At 35.3% G+C, this 22,802-nt stretch overlaps 1 protein-coding gene across 3 annotated transcripts in view; it reads right to left on the bottom strand.

Annotated features, from left to right (window-relative positions):
* Window positions 1-1,215: 1,215 nt before the first annotated feature.
* The window catches only part of FZD3 (frizzled class receptor 3), a 96,510-nt gene continuing 74,923 nt past the window's right edge, over window positions 1,216-22,802 (bottom strand). For all 3 annotated transcript variants that reach the window (XM_034661345.1, XM_002918868.4, XM_034661347.1), the window contains 2 exons: window positions 18,838-19,071; window positions 1,216-8,916 (listed from right to left, as the gene is read on the bottom strand). In XM_034661345.1, coding sequence (XP_034517236.1) covers window positions 8,703-8,916; window positions 18,838-19,071 — 448 coding nt within the window. In that variant the 3' untranslated portion in view covers window positions 1,216-8,702. The remainder of the gene's footprint in view (window positions 8,917-18,837; window positions 19,072-22,802) is intronic.

The following is a 22,802-nucleotide window of genomic DNA, read 5'->3' as shown; positions in this document are numbered from 1 at the left end:
TTTGCTTCAATTACTATGATGGTTTTGTTTAAATATCTTTAAAACTAAGCAATTTAACTACAAAACAAAGCAGAATTTTCCTGATAGACCTGTGGTCATCTACGGTTTGAATCTCCTTCATAAAGTCACTGATAGGTTGATAAGAGGAGTTGGAATGGGAAGTCAATATACTTGTTCTAAAAGATCTTTTGTTTGCTTCTTTCTTGAATATGTATAATGAAATTGCAAACATTTGATAACTTTTGACAAACAAAACCAGCAATTTCGGAGAGTTCAGAATACTATTCAACTATGATGACACAGTATAAATCTCCTTAAACTGTTTTTTCTGAGAATCAGGCCATCTACAAAGGGTTTTCTGCTGAGATGACCATAATAACCTAATATACACTAAGAAAACAAGACAAAACAAAGGCACACACACACACACATGCAAGCTCACATTAAATAAATGTGAGCCTCAGGTACCACATATTATAGAAAGTGAAATAACTAATAGCTATTATTAATTATAGACACATGTATTTATATAAATAATCCCCTAAATTCACTATCAGATTAAAATACAGCAAACTCAGTATTTTCTAAATTAAACAATTTTAAATTACAAGAAACAGTTTGCACAGCTCTTTCAAATAACAAAAATAAGACAATTTAATAACTTTTGAGTGTCAAATGAACTTTTCTTTCTGGAGTGGGGGAAAGCAATGGTGGTGGTAATATCTTCATCGTACCAAAGTAAATGTCCAAACTGCAGTCACTCCTTCACAATATGCAATACTTTGAAACTTCAGTGAAAAAATAAAACTCTCAAAAATAAAATTTTGCATTTGAAAACAAAAGCAGAAAAGTTGAAGTTGATGTTAAAGATGTGAAATGGAATAATCCTAGAGAAGTTAAATGTTTTAAAAAGATGAATGATAAAGAATTCAGATTTACTCTGGTAACTCATAGCAAAGGCTGAAATAGCACCTGATGACAAGACAACTTCCAGACTAATATTTTCAAATGAGAGACTCATGATTAAAAAAAAATAATTTTAACGGGGTGCCTGGGTGGCACAGCGGTTAAGCGTCTGCCTTCGGCTCAGGGCGTGATCCCGGCGTTATGGGATCGAGCCCCACGTCAGGCTCCTCTGCTATGAGCCTGCTTCTTCCTCTCCCTCTCCCCCTGCTTGTGTTCCCTCTCTCGCTGGCTGTCTCTATCTCTGTTGAATAAATAATAAAAAAAAAAATCTTAAAAAAAAATAATTTTATAATTAAAAAAAAAAATTTTGAGTTCACATATAAAGAAAATACAGTATTTTCAAATACATATTCACCTCAGTTCAATGTAAAGAACTTCTGTGTTGATCTTTTCCCAGAAATATAGAATTATTTACTATTAAATGTTTCTGTTGACAGGAGCAGTTCAGGGAAAAATTATCTGAGGCAGGGCTAAGGGAGTAAAGGAAGACAATTATAAAAGTTCTTTTCAAAAACTGGGGAGGGGAGAAGTAGTTAGAGAAATAGAAAAATGGTGGATGGATAAATATAAATTAAATCACACCAGGATCATCTGCTTTATCTTACAGAATCTCCCATTATCAAAACCCAGAAAATCTTCAATGAAATGTTCGGACCTCAGATTCAAGTTTAACAAATGCAGTTTAACAAAACATGCAGAGCCAGACAACTGAAAGTAAAAGATTTTTTTTTTCTTTACAGGCAATTACAAAATACTATTGTAACATAGCTGTGCCTGAATGAGAGAAGCTGGTCATCTAAATTAATTTCTGGAAGCCAGGAAAGGTGTCTGATACAGTGAACTGACCAAAGACCAGGAGTCCAGTATAGCCAAAAAACACACCAGAAACCAGTACATTTTCCTACATCAACTTTCCATTATTCTTCTCTACCCATCAGACCCCAAATCCACTAACTAGATTATAAATCTATAGACCAATGTGTTCAACAGGTGGATGTGAGCTAATGCAGACAATCAGAGAAAGACAATGATCTTTAAAAGTAACAGGAACCTCCTTGGTCTGGTTCTCAGAGAACACAATTAAATCTACAAGAGAACTCTGCTGAGAGATTGTGCTAATGGAATCTCTACATTTTATTAGTTAAGGAGAAGACTTTATGAAAACAACTTCTGCAGAGCCAGAAAAAAAAATAAAAATAACCACATTTATCTCTAATATTTTAGAGCAGGACATCGCTCATGGCAATCCGGCAACTACACTTATTCAATGAATCTAAGAATATTTTAAGAGTAATTATTGAACAGAAATATTTCAATCTACTCCTCTGAAATTACTTTTACATTTTATAATTATTTTAATGTTGGTAAAACCTGAGAGCTTTTTAATTAGCTATATGGGCCTGCGCTATCACTGCTTTGTTCACTAATTTTATCATGAATACATTTTCTTTAAAGTTTAGGCTCACTACCTATATTCATATTTAAGAGAACAAAGACCACATAATTTTATGTCATTTTTCTCCTGTATAACAGTTTTAAGGTGCTTATGTTGGTGCTTTAGGAGACTTTTCCTATGGGAAAAAAAGGTCATGTCAATTATTTGTAACCTTTCTTCCACTTTTATTTCTTTAACCTTTTATTATCTGTAATATAATTGCCTCCTTAAAATTACTCAAAATCATAACTGGAAAACAAAGTTAAAAATATATCTGAATCCTAACAATCTAAGTATAGATTTTGTTAACACTACGGGCTGATCTAGTAAATATAGTTCATGGGAAGAATAACAAGAATAAAAGTAAGTCAGAATAATGATTACAAAATGGTCAAAGGACAACAAAATTACAAGCAGGTGGAATCTGAAACACTACCTAATCTAATCCCCTTGTTTCTTTCATTTACAGATGAAAAAATCTGAGGTCCCAAGAGGTAAAATTTCAAAGTTACAAAGCTCATTGAAAACAGAGGCAATACTAAAAGTCACGTCTCCTGACTCAAAATTCTGTGGTATTTAAAAAAATAACATAATGCATTTTTACTAAGCATTAGGGAAAGAAATCTGCCAATTCAGAAAACAGAAATTATGAAGCTCTAAAGTTTTTCTTTTAAGCATAACACAATTAAGGAAGTATTTGAAAGTTAGCAATATAAACAAGCTGACTTATATAACAAAAACAACAATGTTCACCCTACTTCAGGAAATGTGATAAAATAACAAACTTAAAAATATCACTGTCTTATAAATACTAAAGTTACTAGTAAATGGTAATTACCACAATAATGGAACACTGAATCTTCAAATTCTGAATTATTACAAAGTAAAAAACTTATTTATCAGGGAAAACTGGTGACAGTAGCCAATAAAATGAGAATAAATTAAGAGCAATGCTAGCATACCAATGAAAATGTCCAAGAAAGGACACGATAGATTTTCTGAGGTAACTGATCATTTAAAAAAATAACCTGAAGGGAACTATTCTTTAATGCATTTAAAAAGACTGAACTACTCTCTTTTGTAGAAAGTAATATACTGGTGTGGGATTTGACTAAAATATGTGACACTTTACTCTCATTTATCTTTATGGCAACAAAATTTTATTTTCTAAAAAGTTAGAGATCACAGAATAGGAACAATTCTTATTAATTTATATTAAATCTCTGCAAATCAACCAAATAGGAATGTCCAAGAAATGGCCAGTTTAGGTAGACCATAACCTTTTCTTTCCTAGAAGATTTTGGACCTTGGGAGAAAATTATAATCCTATATCAGTATGACTATTAAAGAAGTATAGGATTAAAATTAAACTAGAAAAAAATCCCAGGAGACTGCATACAGATGAAGGGTAAGAGTTGCTTAGTCCTCCTATTCCTTTCCCCCTCACATCACTGGAACAAAAAAAGAAAACTAAACTATGAAGAGATGTCAACGCAATTCTTTTCATATAAAATAGAAATGACACAAGAATAATGTATAAATGCAGCTACTGGGAAACAAATGAATTGAATGCAAATACTTTTTCTTATTTTCATCAGAAAAAGCATAAAAGACGTTTAGAAGAATCGTGAGTTCCTTTGTAAATCTAAGTTCCATAAAAATGCTCTTTTGTGTGTTGATGTGTGGAAAAGAATGGAGAAATCCTTACTTTATGTAGGTTTAAAAAATTATATATATAAACATACAATTAAGATAATGTTACAACTTAAAATTTAAAGTTTCGCCATGATGAATATCAAGTTACTATTATCACCGTTTTAAAATTTGTTATTAATCAGAAAGAATTAGGCACATGAAAGTCCTCAAAGAAAAAAAAGTTATAGGGCCTACACTCCTCTTTGTATTTTTCTTGTAAGTTTCAATGAAGTCAATATATAATTCCGTATCAAAAGAAAAATATAATAGAGATCCCCAAATTTCTGTTGAGAGTGACCTACAAATTTAACTGTATATATTTGAGAGCATACTCTGGTATACATATACTAAAGAGCTAACACAATTTAAGGGCATAGCTAGTCTTGAAAAAGAACCTCATTTTTAAAAGGTTAATTGGATTGTTGATTCAAAGATTATACCAAATGAATACTGGTCTAATTTCCTATTTTGTTGTTGCTGCTAAATACTACTGAAGACTATATCCTTGTTTTCTATAACCCCTAAATTCTAACTAAAACAAATAATATCCGTAGAGCAATTTACAGGTTACAGAGCACGATAACACATGTTATCTCATTTGATCCTTACAACCAAAGTCCAGTGAGGTAGGTTTTGGGACCAAAAATAACCTTATCCTCATTTTATACTGAAGAAATGGGAGACTAAATGACCTGTCCTGCTCACATCGTAATTATGGGTCTCTGAATCCCAAGCCTAATGGAATTTTCACTGCACAAGACTATGTAAGTCATCCAAATGATAATATGTAAATATACCTTTGGCATGTCGAAAGCAGTATATCAACATAATGAAATTTGGTATGTTATTGTTTTCTAAGCTCTGGCCAATGATCCACTAAAAACTTTTTTTAAGTAGTTCCTTTTATATCACGTGGATATAAAGATAGCTACAACTTGTTATATCCAGCTCTTATCACAAAGAAACTAATGAGGTAGGCTAAAACTTGTAGTACATTTTTCTAGTTTAAAGAGTTTCTTAGAATTTTCATACATGAGCTCTAAGAAGCAGAAAATCATTACTAATAAAGGTTTGCTTGAATATTCATTTACCCAACTAGTATACAAAGATCTAACTTCACATAAAACCAGCAAGAGCTTAAATACTTTTAAGAATTGCTATTCACCTTCTAAAACTAATGAAATGTTGGTACAAGTTTGTGTATATATTTCTTGTGCAAGTTATGTATTTATTACTTGCCACATGTTATTCTGGTAAAGCAGAGACTTCATTTCACTCAATTTAAATTTAGATCCTTCAAATTCCTTTGAGGTGAGATTCTCACTACTAAGGCTAAAAGTGAGTTTTATAATGTGAGTAGTTCATTCATAAATAGTTATTGAAAAACATACTATATGTATTAAGCCCTTTGCTAGTTGTTATTAATCAAATGTTGTTTGAAACCAATTATTGTTTTGAACTTATTATCTTTTGCTTTAATTATTGAATAAATTGAACAGTATTGGTGAAATCGAAATACTTTTTGAAAGCCTCTTGATTATATATTAACATTTTAGAGAGAACTATTATTTTCTCAGTTGTCAGCTGTACAAATAAAATACTAAACATTATCACATGCCAATCAAAACACAAATTAAAGTTAAACATATGGTAAGAAAGCTGTCCCAACTTGTTCCAGTTGGTTTAAGGGAACTGAGACTTTGAAACTGATGGTTTGCCATAGTTCTTTAACTGTTTCTTGAAAAAAAATTCTTAATTTAAAGCACCAGTTTGATAAATAACCTGACCCAAACTAAATACTGTTATCTAAAACAATGCATTGATGATATTAAGTAAATTTTGTGGAGCAAAATTAAGATACTGAAAGTAACTGAAAGGTCAACATAGCATTTACATATACGCCAACAGTGAGTTTAACAAAAAAGATAAAATGAATATCTAAAAAACAGGGAGCACAAAGTTAAGATTTTCATAGGGATGTGCACTTAACTGTCTACACTTGGCCTACTTGTACAAGAAAATCAATTAACATTTTGGCAATTGATAATATAATGCAGATGGCAATGGATGACAACATCTTGGAGCTCAAACTGGCACCTTCTATTTTAACTTATTTTTGTTTCCGAATGTTTGTTTTGGTCCTCTCATGCTGTTCTCAGGAGAGATTCTCAGAAAAAAAGCATATGAATGACGGAGTTATTGTATAAATGAGTTGTTGTAAGTTTGGCCTTCAGAGGAAAGGTTTACTAATTGTCAGTTATGAGGGAATTCAGACTCTGCTTATCCAGTAGTAACTCCAGTTCCAAGGAGAAAGACAAGGAAGACAGAGGAAAAAGAAAAATCCTTTGGGGCTAACTGTTCAAATATGTTCTATAAGGAGTTAATCATAAACAATAAGATATATGTACTTTGAAAAAATATGATAGACAAATTATTATCAGAAAACTGATTTTTGTACTTGATGAAAGCCTTTTTTTCCTAACACCTAATTTCCTGGTATTTTTTATTTTAAAGGAGAGGAAAAAAGTACAAATGAATTAAACACATGTCAAGGAATGTACTATAGTTTAGAGCCCTCAAACAAATCTCTTAAATCCTTACTCATCTTAATCCCTTATATTTCATAATGCTTTACAGTTTTCAAAGGGCTTTCATATGATTTTTCATGTGATCTCCATTGGACAGCTTTGTGAGGTAGGTACTTATCTTCTATCTTCATTTATAAACAAGGGAACTGAGGCTCAGAGAAGTTTACTTGCTAAAGGTGACAAAACTGGCATATGGCAAAGCCAGGCCTCTCTAGAGTCTTGGAATATTTTCCAAAGTGTGATTCTTGGATTACCTGCATTAAGAATCACCTGTAGTATTTTTAGAACTACAGTCTTTAAAGTCCTACCACCTTTGACTTACTGAATAAGAATCTTTAGGAGTCGGGCCCCAAATTCCACATTTTATAATGGACAATAAAGTGAAGAACAATTGTATATCAGGTAATGATACAAAAATACAACATTGAGTCCAGCTAGATATTTATGTGATATAATACGACGACATCAGCTCATTATCAGGGGGCAAGTTAGTTTGAAACAGCCTGCAGCCTGGCTGCAGATTAGAATCACCTAGAAAGCTTCTTCAAAAAAACAAACTACCGATTCTCCTCTGAATGAGAGGGAGGTGTTGAGCATCAGAGGAGCCGCAAGTGATTCTCATCTATAGTCAGGGCTGAGGACCACGTGTCTAAATGTGCTTCTCTATAAAACACATCCGGCATTTTCCACAATTTTTCTCCCTTCTGATCAATTTCATGCCTAATAAAGTTTGCAGTTTTTATTGTAAATTATTTAAACAGTACACGACAAAATGTCAGACATTTTTGAATTGATATTGGTAAGACTAAAAGATTATACTTCACAGCAAGACTAATCATGCTTCATTTAGTTACAATGATTTCAAATACCTCAATCACCACTTTGGACTTAGGTTATATATATTTCAACTGTAAAAAAAAAAAAAAAAAAAAAAAAAAAAAAAAAAGATGATCCAGAATCTGAAAACAAGAATATGGGGCAAAAAGCTGTAGCCTAGTGGCTACTGGGCAATGCAAATGCAGACAATCAAGTCACTGACAGGAGGGGCCTGGATACCAAGATCTGGTGGCTTTGGCAAGATCACATCTCACTGTAGAAAAATACAACAATGAATACACAGAAAACATTTTGTCATTTTGTAATTGTGGTTCCCACAAAAAAGTTTATAATGTGTGATGCTTGTCTTATTACATGCCTCCATGAAACAGATCTGAACACGAAGTTCTCTGTGAATCAATACTACTACATGGGAAAAGATGGCTATAAATTAAACTTCTTCCACCATGCATATGGTTAAGTTATAAAAACACAGCCAGTAAAAGTAATATTTACAAAAGTAATAAAGACAGCACAATTATAGAGAAAAAATGTCCATCTCTGCCTTTTATTCCATTGCTAATCCTAATCCTGTATGTCTCTGGATGAAGATTATATTGATAGAATTTTTAAAGAGCCTTCAGTAGACTATTTGGATTCTTCTGCTGATCTTATATCCTGTTAGCTAAAATACCCTTGCTAATTTATCAAATTCTCCTACAGTTTAAAAACATAGTTCACTTAGTGGAAAGAAAACTACAAAGTCCAACTATTCATCTGAGAAACAAACCTTGCATAGAAAATTTCCTTAATTCTGAAATTTTGTTTTATTAATACAACTACCAGAATGTTATCTCACAACTAGCTGATATCATATGAAAGTTCACTACAAAGCAGTCACCACACATTTAGGGTTCTTCTAAATATAAAATAAGTGGGCTTATAAAAATGCTTACCAGACAAATAATTCTCTCTTCATAACCTAGAAATAAGAATTATTTATGTGATATAATTATTAGCATTTTTGATGCCTTGACATTCCAAGTTTGATGCAATATAAAAAGCATAAATTTACTTTTCCAATGGACACAATCTGCACCTGACTGAAAGCATGATAACAGTGAGTTACAGCAATCAGTCATGCAAAGGCAAAGACTAAAATCTGCTTTTTAAATAGCACACGTTTTCCACCTTCGGACAATTTAAGCACTGGTTCCATCTTCTTCAATAACCCGATTCATGCTGGTACCATGTGTGATGTGAGTCATAGGATTATTACTGAGGTCTCTGATGCTGCTGTGTCGTGACTGTTCATTGAGCCGATGAGAACTGCTGTGCCTGGAGTGATCCGTCAGTCGTGACATGCTGCCGTGAGGTAGTCTCTCTTCCATTCCTCTGTAACTGCAGGGAGTATACCTAACATACAAGAGTTTATTTTGAAGCAGATAACAGAACACACTAGAAAACTAAGAATTGTCATGAAAATGCCTCATTATATAAAATGATTAGGAAACCAACAAGTGAAAAAGTAACAACCAACTTTTGATGATTTACAGTAATTTCAAAAAGTAGACTTACTCACATGATTGACCAGAAAGGGAGAAACCCATCTCATTAAATTCAGAATTAAGGTTTTACTCCTTGCAAAGGGACAGAAGCTAAGGTTAAACAGAGCTGACTGATACAGAACTATATGCTAAGTATGGATACTTTCCTTATTCAAATGAATTTTGGGTTATGAGGTGTGTTCTGGCAGAGGAGGAACAATAGAAGAAATACAGCATTGTCCCAGGGAGTCCATAAGGCTGGTTATAATTAGTAGTACAACAAACTCAAATTTTACTGAAAGACTAGGGTTGAAAGAGGGAGCATATGAAATTAGAGGAGAAATTACTGTAACCTAAAAAAAAAAAGGTGAATGAATTGTCGGGCAATGATGACAGTATGTGCCAACAACTTCTTTCTAGATAGCCCAGTTAACAGTTGAACAACTACCTGTAAATGTCTTAATTACTTTTCATTAGGGCTTGAGGCTACGAAGATGCTAATTCATAAAAGCTACATCTACCTAAATATTCTAGTAATATTCTCATAACATTTGTAACCTATGTTCCAGATAAAGCAAATTCTCTCTTTACCCCTAGCCCAAGACCCAGCTTTTGAGAAGCACAATGTATGTGAACTGGGCTACACTGCGTATTGCATGCAGGCAGTCTTCTCTCCATCATTGTGCTTATCTTGAAGACAACAGTGGGAGAATCAGAGATAAGAAAACGCACGTTAACATACACCTCTTTGTAAAAAAGTAATTTAGGATAACAAAGCTAAAAAAAATGTAACTGAATATAATTTGTAACTTTAATTAATATATATTAAATTTTACTTGAATATTGCTAAAATTAAAAAGGATATAGTAGGCCATTCCTTTTTAAAATAGTCATCAGGAGAGCCTGCGTGGCTCAGTTGGTTGAGCGTCTGACTCTTGGTTTTGGCTCAGGTCGTGATCTCAGGGTCATGAGATCAGCCCTGCATAGGGTTCCACGCTGGGCATGGAGTCTGCTTAAGATTTTCTCTCTCCCTCTGACCCTCCCCCCACACCCTCTCCTGCTCACATGTGTGCTTGTTCTATCTCTAAAAAAAATAAATAAAATAAAATAAACTTTTTAAAATGGTCATCAAAAGAATGAATCATAAGCAGCTGAAGACCTATTGGCTGTCAAAATCATTCATCATTTCTTCATAATAATTACAAATTTCATGGCTCAATGTAAATCATTTATAAAATTTAAAGATTTTAAAGACTGATTCATAAACTACTGAGGTGAACTAGTTTTATAGAAGTGCTTGTCAAATGTTTTCATCAAATCACAGAGTTTAAAAATTGAGAAGCCCTGGGGTGCCTGGGTAGCTCAGTGGGTTAAGCATCTGCCTTCAGCTCAGGTCATGATTCCAGAATTCTGGATCGGCCAGCTACAGGCTCCCTCTTCCTCTGTCCCCTCAGCTCATGATCTCTCTTTCTCTCTTAAAAAAATACAATTTTTTTTAAAAAACTGAGAAGTCCTTATATTTATTTTTTATTTTTATTAAAAGACTTATCCATTTATTTTAGAGAGAAAGAATGAAAGAGCACACAGTGGGAGAAGGGGCAGAGGGAGAGAAGCAGACTCCCTGATGAATGTGGAGTCCCCACATGGCTTGATCCCATGAACCCAAGATCATGACCTATTTGGTAAAATAATTACACTGCAAATGAAAATATTTCAGAATGAGTTTATTATTCTAGTTAATAATTATTATTTTGCATCATGACATCATGATTATTGTCCTAAATTGAGTGAAAGATTTCTCCAAATATAATTTGCCAGGTAATTTGGAGATTTTTCACTTCTCAAATGACTTCATAAGCATCTATTTCAAATAAATATGGCAAATGAAAAAAGCAAAGTATGATACAGTTTAATGAATGATATTAAAGTAATTAAAAAATAAAAACAAATGATTAAAAATATGAATTGGGTATTTTCTAAAATAAAACCTAAATCTTTGAGTTTAACAAGACTCAAGAGATAGTTTTCATAGAAAAAAATTACTATATTGAGTTACGTTGATTTATTTAAGTGAAATATAAGGTTATCCACAAAATTCTACAATATGAACAATCTGCCCATGGATAATTAGGAATCAAAAACACAGAAAAATAAATTTAATTATAGTGTTTAATCTCAACTGTATATATGGGAATTACCAAATTTATTTATCTTTTGCCAGTCACATAAACCACTGCGACTGGGGCACCTGGGTGGCACAATCGGCTAAGTGTCTGACTCTTGGTTTTGGCTCAGGTCATGATCTCAGAGTCATGACATCAAGCCCCACATCGGACTCCACACTCAGCGTGGACTCTGCTTAAGACTCTCTCTTCCGCCCCCTCCCACTGCCGCCCCCCCCCCGCTTTCTCTCTCAAAATAAATTACTTAAAAAAAAACAACACTGTGACCATCTACTCTAATACACAATATAAAAATGTACATTAATTTTAATATAAGCTTAGGCAAAATGATAGGAATGGTTAATTTGCTGAAAAGATAATATGGTGTATTCCAAAGTCAAAATGAAAGAAACTTAGATGATTTAATCTTTTTGATTCTTTATACTAGTTGCTGCCATTAATATAAATAATTGGATTCATTTTGGTTCAACCAGTATATCATTATATTCATTCCCTAGCTTTCCCTTGTCATGTCACCTACTTATCACCTAATCACTCATTCCCAAACCTCCACCCACCTACTCATCCACTTCCTTTTCTACCCATCCTCTAATCTAACTAACAATTACTTATTCTTTGAAGTTGACATACATGTGTAGGTGTATTTGCCTCAGTCTATTTTATTTCATGGAGCATTGAGATCAATAATTACCCATCAAGGAGTCTGGACTAGAGTGAATAATGAGACGCAGGGGTGTGTGTGTGTGTGATTTCATAATCAGATACCATGAGATGATGAGAAAACAATGGCCAAAAGACAGTGTTAACATATAAACTTAAAAACTGACAGATAAGAAAGAAATCCCCATGAGATGGTTTCTGGAATTATAAAAACCCCTATTTAGACTTTTAGGTTCAACATAGTTTCAGAATCTTTCAGATCTGCTCTGACATTCTGGCTATGGCAGAGGGCCTTACAGTATGAGTATTCACGCACCACACAGAACACCCTTAGTAGACTGTCATTTTAGTTTTGGGCCCTGAATTCCTGGGAAATGCCCTCTTTTTTTTTCCTTTTCTTTTCTTTACTTCTCTTTTCTTCTCTTTTCTTTCTTTCTCCTTTTCCCTTTCCTTTCCTTTTCCCTTTCCTTTCCTTCCTTCCTTCCTTCCTTTTTCTTTCCTTCTTTCTTTTCTTTCTTTCTTTCTTTCTTTCTTTCTTTCTTTCTTTCTTTCTTTCTTTCTTTCTTTCTTTTCTTCTTTTCTGTCATCTCTACACCCCACATGGGGCTCGAACTCATAAACCCAAGATCAAGTGTTGCATGCTCTACCGACTGAGCCAGCCAGGCACCCCTAAATGCCCACATTATTTCTAAAGTCATTAGTTACTCAACAGATTTGTCTCTCAATAGGTAGACAAATATATAGACAGTGATATATGCCTAGCACTATGCTAAGTATTGTGGGGAAATACAGAGATGTCCATCACCTAGTTCTCATTCTCCAGAAGTTACAAACTTAGCTGAGAAAAGACAGCTGTATGGAAAATAGGTCAAAACCCAAAAAATGATTAAAAAGCAATTAACTGCCATGGATATGGGAATTAAGCAGACCTTAAAGGATGGGTATGATTTTGATTAAGCAGAGAGGTAGGAAAGACCATTACAGGAAGTCATAATCTATCCTCTGGTTTTCATAACACTATGCTTTTATAGATTCCTTCATATGTCAAAAGCACTTTCTTTGAATCACATTCTGGCTATTCTTCCTGGGTTTTCATTACTGTAAGTATTTAAACCAAGGTCTCATTCTTGGTCTGTTCTTTTTTTATTATGTTCCAAGTAATCTCATCTCATAATTTTAATTATCAATTACCTTATATTAGTGATTACAAACTTTCTTATCTAAACTCCAGTTCCATTCAGATTACAGATGCTGAAATACTCTATAGTTCATTGCCTTCAGAAATTCTCTACTCAATATGAATTTATCTTTTATTACCATTCATTCACCCTATATATTTCCTCTAAGATATTTTCATGGGCCAATCTGATCTTTCCCTTATAAAGTTCTATAACATCAATCATCTCTAACACTCACTGTTTTAATTATATGCTGGCTTGCACTATCGTGTAATTGGCTCTTAGGTAAATATGCTTTTTTTTTTTTAAGATTTTATTTATTTATTTATTTGACAGAGATAGAGACAGCCAGTGAGAGAGGGAACACAAGCAGGGGGAGTGGGAGAGGAAGAAGCAGACTCATAGCGGAGGAGCCTGATGTGGGGCTCGATCCCAGAATGCCGGGATCACGCCCTGAGCCGAAGGCAGGCGCTTAACCGCTGTGCCACCCAGGCGCCCCTTAGGTAAATATGTCTTATCTTTCCTATAAGATTATGCTCCTAGGGGCACCTGGGTGGCTCAGTAGGTTGAGCATCTGCCTTCAGCTCACGTCATGATCCTAGGGTCCTGGGGTCTTGGGATCGAGCCCTGTGTCAGGCTCCCTGCTCAGCGGGGAGCCTACTTCTTCTCTCCCCCCTGCCGCTCCCTCTGCTTGTCCTCTCTCTCTGTCAAATAAATGGGTAAAATCTTTAAAAAAAAAATTTATGCTCCTACAATGCAGGAATTATGCCTTACCTTTCCTTCTATATAACTATACATAGAATACCACATGCACAGGAGGTGTATTATAAATAATTGTTCATTCCTTAATGAAAAGGATGAGGTTAATAATGTCAAATGTCAACTAATGCTGAGAGTTAGTTCACAGAGGGTGGTGTTCACAAAACACATTCTAAAAGACTCTTAGAGCCCCTCTCTCCTTATGAGTATTTTAAGATAGGACCCATAAATTATTGCAGAAACTTTCCAACTGGAGTTACTTACAGTCTTCTCTCCTATGCTGTTTCAAAATGATCTTTCTAAAACACAAATCTGGTTTTATTACCCCAAGGCTTCAAGTCCTTTAATAGCTTCTTATTTCTATCAGGAAAAAAGTCCAAACTCTTATGTTTCATCTGCCCAAGCATATATACTATGCTCTAGCTATCCTCTGGTACATAACTGCCTGTTTGTCCTTCTTGCTTTCACACACTTTGTTTCCTTGTCTTTAATTTCAACTGCCTCTTCTGCATCCTATTCAAAGTAGAAATCCTGCTTGTGGAGCTTTCTATGACTTTTAATAATAAGTTAAATGGTTTTCTTCTCTGGGATCTCAAAGCATTTTGTATATGATTTTATTGTATCCATTAAAGTGTACTATAATTGTCTACTCTTCTGTCTTCCATCTCTGTGTCCCCAACACTTAGAAGAGGGCTTCTCATATAGGAGTGTTGAATGGAAGGAAAATGGCAAAAAAATGAAAGGATCTTTGAATGTGGTTAAAAAACAGGTCATTGGTGATGTAAGAAAGCACAGTTTAGGTGGGTAAGAAGGAAAAAAAAAGACTGGATATATACAAAATGAAGGATGGGATAGGTAGAAAGAAAATATTCAACATATTTCAAAAATCTGGAAGAAAAGAAATGGATAAAAGAGAAAAAATATCACAAGGAAAGACTGCTATTTTTTTTTTTAAGATTTTATTTATTTATTTGACAGAGATAGAGACAGCTAGCGAGAGAGGGAACACAAGCAGGGGGAGTGGGAGAGGAAGAAGCAGGCTCATAGCAGAGGAGCCTGATATGGGGCTCGATCCCGTAACGCCGGGATCACGCCGTGAGCCGAAGGCAGACACTCAACCGCTGTGCCACCCAGGTGCCCCTGCTATTTTTTTTTAAACACAGATAGATGACCAAGTTAGAAGGCAAAAGAAAGTAATCTGAGAGAAAAAAACAGAAGGTTTTAAAAGAATAAGTATAGAAATCGTATCCTACACTCAGAGGATAGAGAAGGCAGAGAAAAAGGCTGGAATGAGACTGGAAGAATATAAGACAGTTGTCGAAACAGATGTTTTAAAGTGAGCTTAGAATACTTTCCATTTCAGGCATTTTCATTAAGTTTCCCAAACTAGAAATCTTGAAAACAAAAACCCCAAAACCAACCACTTTGGCATATTCCTTCTATCCAGCTATTATTAATCTTTAACCAACTATAACTTCTTCTTTATACATATATTTCAAATCAGCTCTTTCTCTCTTCCCCTGCCACTACTCTCCTACCTAATAAGCCTTCACCAACTCTCAACTGAATTATTGCAAAGCTCCTAAGAAGTTTCTAATTCTAGTGTCACCTTCATCAAATTTAACAAGAAAACACATCCAGCCTTCTCAAACATTCTCTGAGAAGCTTTTTCTGACCCCATCCCTGACCAGATTCACTCCCTCCTCCATGCTACTACTGCTTCTACAAACCAGGGGTTGGCCAACTCTGGCCCCTTTCCTATTTTTATAAATAAAGTTTAGCTGATAAGTAAATGAAGTTTAATTGGAAAAGCCATTCCCATTCTGACTGTACATATTTATGGCTGTTTTCATGCTACAACGGCAGAAATAGTTACAACAGAGACCATATGATCCACAAAGCCTAAAATATTTACTATGTGGCTTTTTAGAGAAAAAGTTTACCAACCTCTAGACTCTACAACGATACTTATATTTTACCTCACTTGTTCACTTACAATAATAATAGAAGTTGATATCAGCTACTTACTGAGATAAGCACTGTTCCAAACAATTACACATATTATCTCAATTACTCTTTAAAACACTTGTTTTTTCTTTTTAAAGATTTTATTTATTTATTTGACAGAGAGAGTGTGAGAGTGACCACAAGCAGGGGGAAGGGCAGAGGGAGAGGGAGAGAGAAGCAGACTCCTTGCTGAGCAGGAAGCCCAACACGGGGCTTGATCCCAGGACCCTGAGATCATGACCTGAGCCAAAGGCACACGCTTAACCGACTGAGTCACCCAGGCGCCCATTTATAACCTCCCTAAAGGGGCAGATATTCCTATTTCCATTTTACAAATGAGGAAACTGAGGATTTTCATTCCAGACCCCATGTTTTTAACTACAACACTAATACTGACTACACTCACTTTCTTGAGTTTGTTAAGAACACAGATCATGCCTAAATCATCTTATTCCCAGAGCCTAGCACAGTGCTTGACATAGTGTATATTACATAATTGTTTGCTAAATTAATCTTACTAACATATCCACCTTCCCCCTGGCCTTCTCCCTGCTCTATATGCTACGATGCCTCCATATTTGTTACTGCATCAGGTCTAAACCTCTAAACTCCTCTGACTGGCTTTAAGACTGACCATAATCCAGGGCAACTGTACCTACCAAAGTTCAAAAAGCTTATTTATGTCCAACTTCTTCTAGGAGTTTTATGGTTTTGGGTCTCACATTTAGGTCTTTAATTCATTTTGAATTTACTTCTGTGTATGGTGCAAGAAAGTGGTGTGGTTTCATTCTTTTGCATGTTACTGTCCAGTTTTCCCAACATCATTTGTTGAAGAGACTGTCTTTTACCCATTGTATATTTTTGCCTCCTTTGTTGTTGATTAATTGACCATATTATGTATGGGTTTATTTTTGGACTCTATTCTGTTCCATTGATTTATGTGTCTATTTTTGCGCTAATACCATCTTCTTTTGATTAGTACAGCTTTGTAGTATATCTTGAAATCTGGGACTGTGATACCTCCAACTTTGTTCTTTCTCAAGACTGCTTTGGCTATGTGGAGTCTTTTGTAGTTCCATACAAACTTTAGGATTATTTGTTTTCGTTCTGTGAAAAATGCTGTTGGTATTTTGACAGAGATTGCATTAAATCTGCATATTGTTTTGGGTAGTTCAGACATCTGAACAATATTGGTTCTTCTAATCCTTAAGCATGGACTATCATTCCATTTGTTGTGTCATCTTCAATTTATTTCATCAACGTTTTATAGTTTCTGGAGTATAGATCTTTTGCCTCTTTGGTTAAATTTATTTTCAGGTACTTTATTATTTTTGGTATAGTTGTAAATGAGATTGTTTCCTGAGTTTCTTTTTCTGCTGCTTCATTATTAGTGTACAGAAATGCAACAGATTTCTGTGTATTAATTTTGTATCGTGTGACTTTACTGAATTCATTTATCAGTTCTAATAGTTTTCTTGTGGGAGTCTTTAGGGTTTTCTACATATAGTATCATGTCATCTGTAAATAGTGCAAGTTTTACTTCTTCAGTACCAGTTTGGAGCCTTTGAACATAGGCAGTAATCTCTCTTGACATCGGCTATAGAAACATTTTTCTAGATATGTCTCCTCAGGCAAGGGAAACAAGAGCAAAATTAAACTACTAGGACTATACCAAAATAAAAGGCTTTTGCACAGTGAAGGAAACTGTCAACAAACAACAAGGCAACTACTGAATGGGAGAAGATATTTGCAAATGATATATCCAATAAGGGGTTAATATCCAAAATATATAAATAACTTATACAACTCAACACTAGAAAAACAAATAATCCAATTAAAAGATGAGCAGAGCACTTGATTAGACATTTTTCCAAAGAAGATATACAGATGGCCAACAGACACATGAAAAGACGCTCAACATCACTAATCATGAGGGAAGTACAAATCAAAACCACAATGAGATATCAATATATACCTGTCAGAATGGCTAAAATAAAATAGACAAGAAATAACAAATGTTGGTGAAGATGTGGAGAAAAAGGAACCCTAGTGCATTACTGGTAGGAATATGAACAGGTATAGCCTCTGTGGAAAACAGTATGGAGGTTCCTCAAAAAATTAAAAACAGAATTACCATATGGTCCAGTAATTCCATTACGGGGTATTTACCCAAAGAAAACAAAAATACTAGTTTGAAAAGACATAGGCCCTCCTATGTTTACAGTGGCATTATTTACAATAGTTAAGATACGGAAGCAACCCAAGTGTCCATCCATACATGAATGGATAAAGATGGGGTATATACAAAAAAAGGAAAATTATTCAGCTAAAAGAATGAGATCTTGCAATTGGTGAGAATAGGGATAAATCTAGAAGGTAAAATGCTAAATGAAATAAGTCAGACGGAAAAAGACACCATATGATTTCACTCACATGTGGAATTTAAGAAGCAAAATAAAGAGAAAAGAGAGAAAAACAAAACAAAAAAGATTCCTAAATACAGAGAACTGGTTGCCCGAGGGGAGGTGGGTGAGAGGATGGGTGAAACAGATAAAGGAGATTAAGAGTATACTTTTTATGATGAGCACTGAGTATTGTATAGAATTGTTGAATAATTATATTGTACACCTGAAAGTAATATAACACTGTATGTTAATTATACTTCAATTAAAAACATTTTTTTAGATACAAATAGGGACACCTGGGTGGCTTAGTCGTTAAGCATCTGCTTTCGGCTCAGGGCATGATCCCGGTGTTCTGGGATCGAGCCCCACATCAGGCTCCTCTGCTGGAAGCCTGCTTCTTCCTCTCCCACTCCCCTTGCTTGTGTTCCCTCTCTCACTGGCTGTCTCTATCTTTGTCAAATGAATAAAAAATATCTTTAAAAAAAAAAAAGATACAAATAATGTCCAACTTCTATTTCAGAATTAGCTACTCTTCCTTCTTAAGCTGTGTGACTCTAACTCAACATATGAAATAAACTAAACTAGCAATAAAACTCACCTGCCATCACGGGATCTGTGGAGACTGCCGTGGTAGCTGCTTACTTTGCTGTGGACACTACCTGCTTTGCTTCTCTGATCATCCACCATAGCAAGCTGAGTTGAAGATGCATGTGTGGATGTTCCTTGAGTGGAAGTTCCTCTTGATTTTCTTATAATAGGAGTATTTGGATCCCTCAGAAGAGACTGAGCAAAATCAGGTTCCTGTAGTACCTGTCGGCTCTCATTCACTACCCTAGAAAATAAAATACTAAGTTTAAGATACAGACAAACATCCCTATAGACCAATAAATGTGACACACTGACATATTCTTGAAATTAATTGCTCTCCAAATAATGTCTTTAGGAGAGATATAAGGTAATATTGTTGACACAGGGAAGAATTTAACAAAGATCATGTCAATCTGTACTCTAAAGTGGTATGATAGAAAGAATCCTGTATTAGAATAAGGAAGTCTGGATTTTAGTTCAATAAATACATGATCTTAGGCAAGTCATTATCCCCCTTCCTTCATTTTCCTCATCTATAAGTTGAAGCTATACAATTTCATCATTTTTAAAAAGTCCCCTTCAATTAAAGAAATTTATGATTCTCAAGTACACGGAAATGTTACAAAGGTATTACAACAGAGAAATTTTTTCTTTTTCTTTTTTTTTTTAATTTTTTTTTTTTTAAATTTATTCGACAGAGATAGAGACAGCCAGCAAGAGAGGGAACACAAGCAGGGGGAGTGGGAGAGGAAGAAGCAGGCTCATCGCAGAAGAGCCTGATGTGGGGCTCGATCCCACAACGCCGGGATCACGCCCTGAGCCGAAGGCAGACGCTTAACCGCTGTGCCACCCAGGCGCCCCGAGAAATTTTTTTTTTGCATGGCTTATGGATGTACTGGAGGCCTCACTGTAGCACAGATATGTGTGTGTGTGTGTGTATATATACATATATATTTTTTTAAGATTTATTTATTTGAGAAAGAGAGTGAGAGAGCGAGTGCACACACATGCATGCAGGGGGAGACGCAGAGGGAGAGAGAGAGAATCTTAAGCAGATTCCCCACTGAGTGTGGAGCCCGATGTGGGGCTCCATCCCACGACCCTGAGATCATGACCAGAGCTGAAATCAGGAGTTGGGTGCCCAGCCGACTGAGCTACCCAGGTACCTCAACAGATATACTTTTCAACTTGTAAGAACAGTTTAGTTTTAAGGCCACAAGTTGGTTTTATGGTGAAACAGTTGTTCAGTGCTAGAATAAACACGAGTGGTCACAATCAGAACAAAATGTATGAAAAATTAATTTAAGCTAACATAAAATTAATTACCAGACATCTTAAAGGCTTAAGGAAAAAAATTTAAGGAGATGAATTATTGTCAAGAACAACAGTTTTTAACTGCTACAAAAAGGTTAAAAGCAGATAGATGTTTACGATAATGAACAAAGCAGTAATTAAATTGATAAAAGAGTAAGTTAAATAGTCACAAAGATCAGAGTCTCAGTTTATATAAATGACTATGCGAATCAGAGGTTAAAGTTAAAATCAGATAAACAATTTCATGAAAAATAAAGCTCCAACATATATAGATTGGATCATACACTGAGAAAGAGCACATATTCTAAGTTTTCAGATTACAAAAGGATCTACTACTATTGTTTTTAGTGGTGAGGTAGAAGGGCTAAAGGAAGGCTAATACTTGTGGAGTACCCACATTGTGCCAAGTATCTTACATATACTCTCCTTTGATCCTTCTTAATAATGTTTTTATTATGGAGTTCAATGTCCTAAGAGGGTATCTCCAAGAGGATATTATGTATTTATTGTGAACAGAGACCTATTAAGAATAAATACTGTGATCTACATTTCATAGATGAAAAAACTGAGGTTTTTTTTTTTTGTTTTTAAAGATTTTATTTATTTATTTATTTGACAGAGACAGCCAGCGAGAGAGGGAACACAGGCAGGGGGAGTGGGAGAGGAAGAAGCAGGCTCCCAGCGGAAGAGCCTGATGTGGGGCTCGATCCCAGAACGCTGGAATCACGCCTGAGCTGAAGGCAGACGCTTAATGATTGCGCCACCCAGGCGCCCCGAAAAAACTGAGGTTTTAAAGGATTAGAGAACTCTCCAAAGTCACACAACAAAACCAACAGTCAAGGATCAAACTTAAGTTTAAATGGCTTAGGGGCACCTGGGTGGCTCAGTTGGTAAAGTGTTCGACTCTTGATTTCGACTCAGGTCATGACCTCAAGGCTGTGAGATCCCGCCCCACGGTGGGCTTCATGCTGGGTGTGGAGGCTGCTTGAGGTTCTCTCTCTTCCTCTCCCTCTGCCCCTCTCCCACGCTCTTGCACTCGCTCTTAAAAAATAGTTTAAAAGCCAAATATAATGATAAAATATAATGTTTATAATAAAATATTATATATATGTATGTATATAAGCACATGTATGTGTGTGTGTGTGTGTGTGTGTGTGTATCCTCAAATCAAAGTGTCAAAAACAGGGTAGAAGAATGAACAAGTCAAAAACAGTTTAAAAAAAACCCAAAACAGTATATGTTTCTCTGTCATCAGTGGCCCTAATCATATATTCACAGATCCCAAGTCAGCCTTGATTGCTGACTTTATTTTCTTTCTTTCTTTTTTTTTTTTAAGATTTTATTTATTTATTCAACAGAGATAGAGACAGCCAGCGAGAGAGGGAACACAAGCAGGGGGAGTGGGAGAGGAAGAAGCAGGCTCATAGCAGAAGAGCCTGATGTGGGGCTCGATCCCATAACACCGGGATCACGCCCTGAGCCGAAGGCAGATGCTTAACCACTGTGCCACCCAGGCGCCCCTGACTTTATTTTCTAAACTTATTTTTTTTAAGATTTTTTATTTATTTATTTGACAGAGGGAGAGAGCGAGAGAGCACAAGTAGGGGGAGCAGCAGGCAGAGGGAGAGGGAGAAGCAGCTCCCCACTGAGCAGGGAGCCTGATGTGGGGCTTGATCCCAGAACTCTGGGATCATGACCTGAGCCGAAGGCAGACACCTACCTGACTGAGCCACCCAGGCACCCTAAACTTATTTTTAACACTTGGTTCAAACTGACTTCTGGTCATGCCAAAAATTTAACCCACCTTCAAATGGTAAAGGTTTGTCCCCTCATTTTACAGAGAAGAAAACAGAGAAATTAAGTGATATGATTTAGATAATTCCAAAAGAAGATTTCTAAAAATATTTCAATCAGTGCCAGAATTATTAGTATAAGCACAATCTTAAATGTGGCTTCACTTAGGGGGAAAACATTAATTTGATAGCACAATTTTAGAAACTAGTCTCTTTGTAGCACAGTACATAAGCAAAGGCGAGAGTCTAGAGTCAGACTGCTTGGGTCTGAATCTCCATTCTAGCAATCACTATGAAACCCTGATTCCATGCCTCAGTTTCCTTATCTGTAAAATGATCTCTCTTACAAGGCTGTTTGAAGGATTAAAGGGTTTAATAGTATATACAATGCTCAGAACAGTGCTTGGAGTATTAAACGTGCTCAATTAATTGGTAACCATTATTACAATTACTTTATAGTTATTTTTCAAAGGCTAAAGCAGACAAATGCTAGAAATGGCTATGAGATGCTCACACTCTTTAGCTCAGAATAAGGAGCTGCCACTCTAGCCCAGGGCACAGTACTGGCTTGTAGGATCACAAACACTTTGTTAGGTGGGGATCCATAATCATAGAAAACCAAATCGAAGCATCTTGGGAGTTCTAACCAGTTTCAAAAGGATCCTGGCCCAATCAGAATTGCCCAAATAACTAGGATGATGCCCCATAAGAGTAGCTTGGGTTTAGTACTATCTAGAATTTCCAATATAACGCTATTATAGAATTGTTTGTGTATGGTCCAGAAATAGATGACCAGGAATGTCTAATACAAGCTCTTTCCTCAGCATTATCTTTTAGTGTGATTAAAATATATGTAAAAATGTCAGAG

This window comes from Ailuropoda melanoleuca, chromosome 5 (genome assembly GCF_002007445.2).
Source record: "Ailuropoda melanoleuca isolate Jingjing chromosome 5, ASM200744v2, whole genome shotgun sequence".
Classification (NCBI taxonomy): domain Eukaryota; kingdom Metazoa; phylum Chordata; class Mammalia; order Carnivora; family Ursidae; genus Ailuropoda; species Ailuropoda melanoleuca.
This window is presented reverse-complemented; position numbering and strand designations above follow the sequence as displayed.